At 39.4% G+C, this 8,983-nt stretch overlaps 1 protein-coding gene across 6 annotated transcripts in view; it reads right to left on the minus strand.

The window, feature by feature from the left end:
* Positions 1-8,983, minus strand: part of sema6a (sema domain, transmembrane domain (TM), and cytoplasmic domain, (semaphorin) 6A) — a 358,331-nt gene that overhangs the window by 139,618 nt on the left and 209,730 nt on the right. For all 6 annotated transcript variants that reach the window (XM_061928359.1, XM_061928357.1, XM_061928358.1 and 3 more), the window contains exon 7: positions 8,884-8,983. This exon is cut by the window's right edge and continues 2 nt beyond it. In XM_061928359.1, coding sequence (XP_061784343.1) covers positions 8,884-8,983 — 100 coding nt within the window. The remainder of the gene's footprint in view (positions 1-8,883) is intronic.

The following is an 8,983-nucleotide window of genomic DNA, read 5'->3' on the forward strand; positions in this document are numbered from 1 at the left end:
TACTAAGAATTAGAGATGTCCGATAATATTGGGCTACCGATAATATCGGCCGATAAATGCTTTAAAATGTCATATCAGAAATTATCGGTATCGGTTTCAAAGTTATCGGTATCGGTTTCAAAAAATAAAATTAATGACTTTTTAAAACGCTGCTGTGTACACGGACGTAGGGAGAAGTACAGAGCGCCACTAAACCTTAAAGGCACTGCCTTTGCGTGCCGGCCCAGTCACACAATATCTACGACTTTTCACACACACAAGCGAATGCAATTCATACTTGGTCAACAGCCATACAGGTCACACTGAGGGTGGCCGTATAAACAACTTTAACACTGTTATAAATATGTGCCACACTGTGAACCCACACCAAACAAGAATGACAAACACATTTCGGGAGAACATCCGCACCGTAAAACAACATAAACACAACAGAACAAATACCCAGAACCCCTTGCAGCGCTAACTCTTCCGTGATGCTACATTATACACCCCCCGCTAACCCCTATCCCCCCGGCCCCTACCTCAACCTCCTCATGCTCTATCAGGGAGAGCATGTTCCAAATTCCAAGCTGCTGTTTTGAGGCATGTTAAAAAAAATAATGCACTTTGTGACTTCAATAATAAATATGGCAGTGCCATGTTGGCATTTTTTTCCATAACTTGAGTTGATTTATTTTGGAAAACCTCGTTACATTGTTTAATGCATCCAGCGGGGCATCACAACAAAATTAGGCATAATAATGTGTTAATTCCACGACTGTATATATCGGTATCGGTTGATATCGTAATCGGTAATTAAGAGTTGGACAATATCGGAGTATCGGATATCGGCAAAAAAGCCATTATCGGACATCTCTAATAATAATTAGTCAACGTACAGCTCTTATCTGAAAACTCTTACTCTTAAGTTGAGGTACCAATGTACATCGTTACGGCAGCGCTTGCATGCGGGGCCATGTGGGCCATTGACGAACCATTATAACCAGCGGGTGGAGCTGCGTGTGGCAGTTGGCACCTACTTTGCAATGCAAATTAACACACCCTACAGGACCGGAATGTAAGAGTATAATCCTAAAATGTCTTGCCGATCCTCTCTGTCCATTTTCTGCTGCATGGTGCAATGGAGACCTCCAGTTGCAAAGGAAACTGCATACGAGCCTTCATAATGTACAGGTTTAGAATTAGTTTTTACTAGGACCCAAATACCACGCACCAGACAACGTGTGCAAACAATACAATTGCTTGTACTGTTCGTGGGCATGTTGCGTGTGACCTACGAACACTGTGTGTACAATTGAAAAGTGGTGCCGATATCTACCGATATATACAGTCATTGAATTAACACATTATTATGCCTAATTTGGACAACTAGGTATGGTGAAGATAAGGTACTTTTTTTTAAAATTAATAAAATAAAATAAGATAAATAAATTAATAACATTTTCTTGAATAAAAAAAGAAAGTCAAACAATATAAAAACAGTTACATAGAAACTAGTAATTAATGAAAATGAGTAAAATTAACTGTTAAAGGTTAGTACTATTAGTGGAGCAGCAGCACGCACAATCATGTGTGCTTACGGACTGTATCCCTTGCAGACTGTATTGATATATATTGATATAAAATTTAGGAACCAGAATATTAATAACAGAAAGAAACAACCCTTTTGTGTGAATGAGTGCGAATGGGGGAGGGAGTTTTTTTGGGTTGGTGCACTAATTGTAAGTGTATCTTTTGTTTTTTATGTTGATTTAATAAAATAAAATTTAAAAAACGATACCGATAATAAAAAAAACGATAGCGATAATTTCCGATATTACATTTTAACGCATTTATCGACATCTCTACTATCTACCTAATAAAAGATATAATGTCGGCTAAATTCATATAGTTTATATTGTATAAAGTCTATATTGCACAAACCTATTAGAAATGTTTCTAAATGCGACAACTGCTCTCCCAGACTCCGGAGCCAAGCTGGGTATGCATCACCTGGCAACCTAAAACTGCCTTCAAACACCCCACCGAGTTCCAACTCTCTGCCCCCTGGCAACAGCAGATGAAACTCCAGTCCGTTCATACGTGTGATCCCAGCTGGATGGACTGTTTATTATTACAACGCAGTCAGGGAGTGACAGGCGGAGAAAGCAACAGAGGGGAGGAACTAAGACTGGCAGGAGAGAAGAAACAGGGGAGGAGGAGGAGAGAAAGGGCAGAGAGGTAGGTGGGGTGCTTGGATTATAGAGTCATAGCTGCCAAAGTGTCTCTTTCAGTGTCTCCTGTTATTTTTTTCTTTCCAGTTTGGAATCCACGGTCAGGAGAGGAGGGATAACTCACTGTCGCTAATGAAGAGGCAATACTGGAAGAACTGTTTAGAGGTATAATTATTTGTTTGGGTGGGAAGTCAAACCCTGCCTGACAATCTTTCTAAACCCCCCAATTCCTCCAGCGCCCCCCCGGCCCCCTTGTTCACTGCTTGTTGATTAATGCGGGATGAGGGCGGCCCCTGAAAACAGAAGCTCTCTTCATTGTTGTCACACTGGGGAGATGGAGACGCAAACCGGGGCCAAGGCGGCACACACACACACACACACACACAGACACACACACACACGTTTGATCAAAACAGCCTGTTAATTTTGTGTCTGATCATTATAAGACCAGGGGTGTCCAAAGTGTGGCTCGTGGGCCATTTGCACCCCCAGCTGTTTTTTTAATGGCATATTCTAAAAATATGTGTACCGTATTTTTCGGAGTATAAGTCGCACCGGAGTACAAGTCGCACCGGAGTATAAGTCGCACCTGTTGAAAATGCATTATAAAGAAGGAAAAAAACATATATAGGTCACACTGGAGCCCGGCCAAACTATGAAAAAAACTGCGACTTATAGTCCGAAAAATACGGTACTAAAATACAGAAAAAGTGGAATAAAAGCGCAAACAGGTGTAGTGTGAATTGATGATTCTAATAACACAAAACATACAGGGAGGCTGTTTTTTTCTTTAAAAAAATCTATGTACAGTGCGTCCAAAAAAGTATTCACAGCACTTCACTTTTTCCACATTGTGATATTTTACAGCCTTATTGCAAAATAGAATGAATTCATTTTTGTCCTCAAAATTCTACTATTTTGTGGTACTCATTGAGATAAATTTGGCACCTCAGGTATTACATTTTGTGCCATTTGTTGTGTTTCTTGTGTGCTGGTTAGTGTTGTCTCGATACCAATATTTTGGTACCAGTACCAAAATTATTTCGATACTTTTTTGTACTTTTCGGTACTTTTCTAAATAAAGGGGACCACAAAAAATTGTATTATTGGCTTTATTTTAACAAAAAAATCTTAGGGTACATTAAACATATGTTTCTTATTGCAAGTTTGTCCTTAAAGAAAATAGTGAACATACAAGACAACTTGTCTTTTAGTAGTAAGTAAGCAAACAAAGGCTCCTAATTTAGCTGCTGACATATGCAGTAACATATTGTGTCATTTTCCATTCTATTATTTTGTCAAAATTATTAAGGACAAGTGGTAGAAAATGAATTATTAATCTACTTGTTCATTTACTGTTAATATCTGCTTACTTTCTCTTTTAACATGTTCTATCTACACTTCTGTTAAAATGTAATAATCATTTGTTCTTCTGTTGTTTGATACTTTGCATTAGTTTTGGATGATACCTCAAATTTGGGTATCAATCCAATACCAAGTCGTTACAGGATCATACATTGTTCATATTCAAAGTCCTCATGTGTCCAGGGCATATTTTCTGAGTTTATAAACATAATATACATTTAAATCAAACGAAAGAAGATGTTGTGATGCCAAAAAATATCGACATAATCATAGTAGTATCGACTAGATACTCTACTGTACTTGGTTGGTATCATTACAGTGGATGTTAGGTGCAGATCCACCAATGGTGTTTGTTTACATTTTGGAGGACCGGTACATTTTAGAGTTGGTATAGTACCGAATATGATTCATTAGTATCACGGTACTATCCTAATACCGGTATACCGTACAACCCTAGTGCTGGTATGACAATAAAGTTCCTTGAATCTTTGAATCCTTGTGTGCATACTTTTGCGCTATTACAGTTACACGCAACTAATATGATTGCCGTTAAGTATAGTGGTTTTTCAAGCACATACTGATTAATTATTCATTTATTATCCTCAGAGTGGAAGTGGGGACTGACTCACCAATAAAGGATTGTGCTAAAACTATTTTTCCACATCCCATTTTATAGTAAAATATATAACCTCTGTGTGTGTTTGCAGTGGAAAGCGTCCATGTGCTTGCACAGCCTCCTCCTTGCCTTCCAACTTTACCAGGCTACTAGCAGCAGCAATGCCTGAGCAGTAAAATGTGAACCTCAAAACCATAACCAGGGGTACTATAAAAGCTAACCACGCCTGATAAATGCGGGCACATAAATTCCACTGCCTCGCAATATAGGACTCGGATATTGCCGCATCCACTCTGTGTACATAGCATGTTGAGCCATGAAGGAAATGGAGCGGGTATGTCTTGTTTTCTTGGTAAATGTATCTCGTGAAGCAAAGCCGGAGTACATGTGGGTGGGTTCACCCCCCCGCAGGCCAACAAGATAACATCACAGTGTGATGTGACCATCTCGTACTAACAAGGCAAACAACCGTCTTCTCCTCACTCCATGTCCTCCAGTTGTCTCTTGAAAGTATATTATTTTCTGACTTCTACCAATATGGCTGCCAGTCCCAGTTTTGTAAATGTCACTTCTGCTCATTCTTTCACAGCATGCATACGAAGCTACATTATATTGGTATGACAATATTCCACCTTGGAGTTTGATTTAAAAGAAATGTAATTGGACACAGTCAAACAGACGTTTGATTACTGTGTAAAGGAATTGTTTTATTCATTGTGGCTTTGTGCATTGGTTTTTTTCCCTTTTATTTAAGGACAAAGGTAGTTTTGAGTAGGGGCAAATACAAACCCTGTTTCCATATGAGTTGGGAAATTGTGTTAGATGTAAATATAAACGGAATACAATGATTTGCAAATCCTTTTCAACCCATATTCAATTGAATGCACGACAAAAACAAGATATTTGATGTTCAAACTCATAAACTTTATTTTCTTTTTGCAAATAATAATTAACTTAGAATTTCATGGCTGCAACACGTGCCAAAGTAGTCGGGAAAGGGCATGTTCACCACTGTGTTACATGGCCTTTCCTTTTAACAACACTCAGTAAACGTTTGGGAACTGAGGAGACACATTTTTTAAGCTTCTCAGGTGGAATTCTTTCCCATTCTTGCTTGATGTACAGCTTAAGTTGTTCAACAGTCCGGGGGTCTCCGTTGTGGTATTTTAGGCTTCATAATGCGCCACACATTTTCAATGGGAGACAGGTCTGGACTACAGGCAGGCCAGTCTAGTACCCGCACTCTTTTACTATGAAGCCATGTTGATGTAACACGTGGCTTGGCATTGTCTTGCTGAAATAAGCAGGGGCGTCCATGGTAACGTTGCTTGGATGGCAACATGTGTTGCTCCAAAACCTGCATGTACCTTTCAGCATTAATGGCGCCTTCACAGATGTGTAAGTTACCCATGTCTTGGGCACTAATACACCCCCATACCATCACAGATGCTGGCTTTTCAACTTTGCGCCTATAACAATCCGGTTGGTTCTTTTCCTCTTGGGTCCGGAGGATACGACGTCCACAGTTTCCAAAAACAATTTGAAATGTGGACTCGTCAGACCACATAACACTTTTCCACTTTGTATCAGTCCATCTTAGATGAGCTCAGGCCCAGCGAAGCCGACGGCGTTTCTGGGTGTTGTTGATAAACGGTTTTTGCCTTGCATAGGAGAGTTTTAACTTGCACTTACAGATGTAGCGACCAACTGTAGTTACTGACAGTGAGTTTCTGAAGTGTTCCTGAGCCCATGTGGTGATATCCTTTACACACTGATGTCGCTTGTTGATGCAGTACAGCCTGAGGGATGGAAGGTCACGGGCTTAGCTGCTTACGTGCAGTGATTTCTCCACATTCTCTGAACCCTTTGATGATATTACGGACCGTAGATGGTGAAATCCCTAAATTCCTTGCAATAACTGGTTGAGAAAGGTTTTTCTTAAACTGTTCAACGATTTGCTCACGCATTTGTTGACAAAGTGGTGACCCTCGCCCCATCCTTGTTTGTGAAAGACTGAGCATTTCATGGAATCTACTTTTATACCTAATCATGACACCCACCTGTTCCCAATTAGCCTGCACACCTGTGGGATGTTCCAAATAAGTGTTTGATGAGCATTCCTCAACTTTATCAGTATTTATTGCCACCTTTCCCAACTTCTTTGTCACGTGTTGCTGGCATCAAATTCTAAAGTTAAGGATTATTAGCAAAACAAATGGACTGGACTCTCACACTATTAACTAGATCCACTATGGACTGGACTCTCACACTATTAAAAAGATCCACTATGGACTGGACTCTCACACTATTAACTAGATCCACTATGGACTGGACTCTCACACTATTAACTAGATCCACTCGACGTTCATTGCACCGGTCGCCCAGGGGGGGTCCCCACATCTGCGGTCCCCTCCAAGGTTTCTCATTGTATCCCATTGGGTTGTGTTTTTTCTTGCCCTGATGTGGGATCTGAGCCGAGGATGTCGTTGTGGCTTGTGCAACCCTTTGAGACACTCGTGATTAAGGGCTATATAAATAAACTTTGATTGATTGATTGATTGATTTTTGAGACAAAAAAACACATGTTTTTACTGGTGGCTTGCAATTCAAAAATATATATATTTCTTAGATGCTCATCGGTTGTTTAATGACCCTGCTTCATAGATCTCTATTATCTTAACATTCATTATCCATTCATCAATCCATTTCCTACCGCTTGTCCCTCTCGGATAATGCTTTGTCTGTTGTTTGCAAACAACCTTTGAGACCCTGTCTTTGAGACTGGTGTGTGTGTGCGTGACAGGAAGCTTGTTTTGGGATAAATCGTTTGGTTAGCACGTAATTCGTGCGATTCAAGAACTCCTTCATTCCGCACTCCATCCAGCTGTATAATCACTCGCCATACAGCAATAGATGACATCTGCCTATTACCTGACACCTGACATGTTAGCTACTTCTCTTTGTTTATAATGTTTATAATGTCTATTTTCTATTTCCTGCTGGATCTACTCTCTATTTTATGCTGCTGCTGTCACATATACTGTATATACTGTAATATTGTACATGGTCATTGGTATATATTGTATACAGTATATGTTATTGACATAATATAATATATCTGTATATATATTATTCTGTACACATATCATGTATATATTCGTATATATGTTAGATTTTTTATCACTATATTAGTCTATTTATACCTGCATTGTCCTTTCCATCCTTACACTTTCCATCATTGTAACTGAGCTACTGTGTTGAACAATTTCCCTTGTGGATCATTAAAGTTTGTCTAAGTCTAAGTCTAAGTCTAACCTCTAGACTTATAAAACGTCATTTTCCATCTTAAAATAGGGCCGTCAAAAATAATGATTTAACTCATGCGATTAATCACAAAAAATGATCGCATTAATCATTGACTGCACATGCTCCTTGGATGTGTCCAAATAAAGTTAAAGTTAAAGTTAAAGTACCACTGATATAGTCACACACACACTAGGTGTGGTGAAATTACCCTCTGCATTTGTTTGACCCATCCCCTTGTTCCACCCCTTGGAAGGTGAGGGGAGCAGTGAGCAGCAGCGGTGGCCGCGCTCGGGAATCATTTTGGTGATTTAATTTCTAAAGGCCTTAATGGCCACATGTGTGGAGAGCACCTTTTAGCTCTTATTTCCAAAATTGTGTACACTACTGAATTGGGGTCTTATGCCGACATAAGGACACTTACACTGCTACGGTATCTGGGGGTGTCAGAAGAGTATAACATACAATGGAATTTGGAAAAAAAAGTGTAAAAATAAAAATTAGCATGTCACTACAGTGACACTATGAAGTACACATTTGTGTACTTATGGACTAAGTACATCATATAAAAAGATAATTTTTAATTTTTATTCTAATTAGGGTCCAATAAGCCCAAATAGCAAAGAGAAATAAAAAATCATGTAAACAAACAGCTTGGGCCTTAAGAGGTTAACCCCCAATTCCAACCCTTGATGCTGAGTGCCAAGCAGGGAGGTAATGGGTCCCATTTTTATAGTCTTTGGTATGACTCGGCTGGGCTTTGAACTCACGACCTACCGATCTCAGGGCGGACAATCTTGGGCTTTTTTATAAATTGATATTAATTATGCAAGCGAGTAATACCTGGGATTAAGCATGGTTAATCCAAATTCCAAAAACAAATACACTTTTGACAGTACTATAAAAATATAGCCTTGTATTTGGGACAATGTCAAATACTGAGTTAAAATTGAAGAATATCAAATTGTTATTTAATGCCAAAAAAAAAAAAACTTTAACTTTTGGTCGGTTTTTTTTTGTTTGTTTTTCCCGCTTCACACAAAAACATCTCTTACAATAATTTACACTAAAAGTCTACCTTTAGTCATCCTATAACATGAGGTCAATAATTGAGTTATGTTCCATTTTGCTTTGCCTGAAGGAATGTCTCTTTCCAAGCAAGTCTTTTTTTATGACATTTTTGGTGCATACGAGAAGCTTGGCCGGTCTGTCTGCCTCTAAATAGACCGTGTCAAAGTCCACCTGGAGATAAAGGAGTTGTGAAAGTCATCCATCTATGTCCGCCCCTGCACTCCCAAGTGGCTTTGTGAGAAATACCCTCATCCCCGTGTGAGCGGCAGGCCAAGAAAGGAGAGAAATGTAAGATTTAAGAATGGGCGTCCTTACCATGTATGTTCGACATGAGGGGTTGAAAGCGTTTGTCCCGCACACAAACAAGGTGTCATCGTTTTGCTGCAGGAGTACTTTGATGAAATTGTGACACTCG

This window comes from Nerophis lumbriciformis, linkage group LG33 (assembly GCF_033978685.3).
Source record: "Nerophis lumbriciformis linkage group LG33, RoL_Nlum_v2.1, whole genome shotgun sequence".
In the NCBI taxonomy this organism is placed as follows: Eukaryota; Metazoa; Chordata; class Actinopteri; order Syngnathiformes; family Syngnathidae; genus Nerophis; species Nerophis lumbriciformis.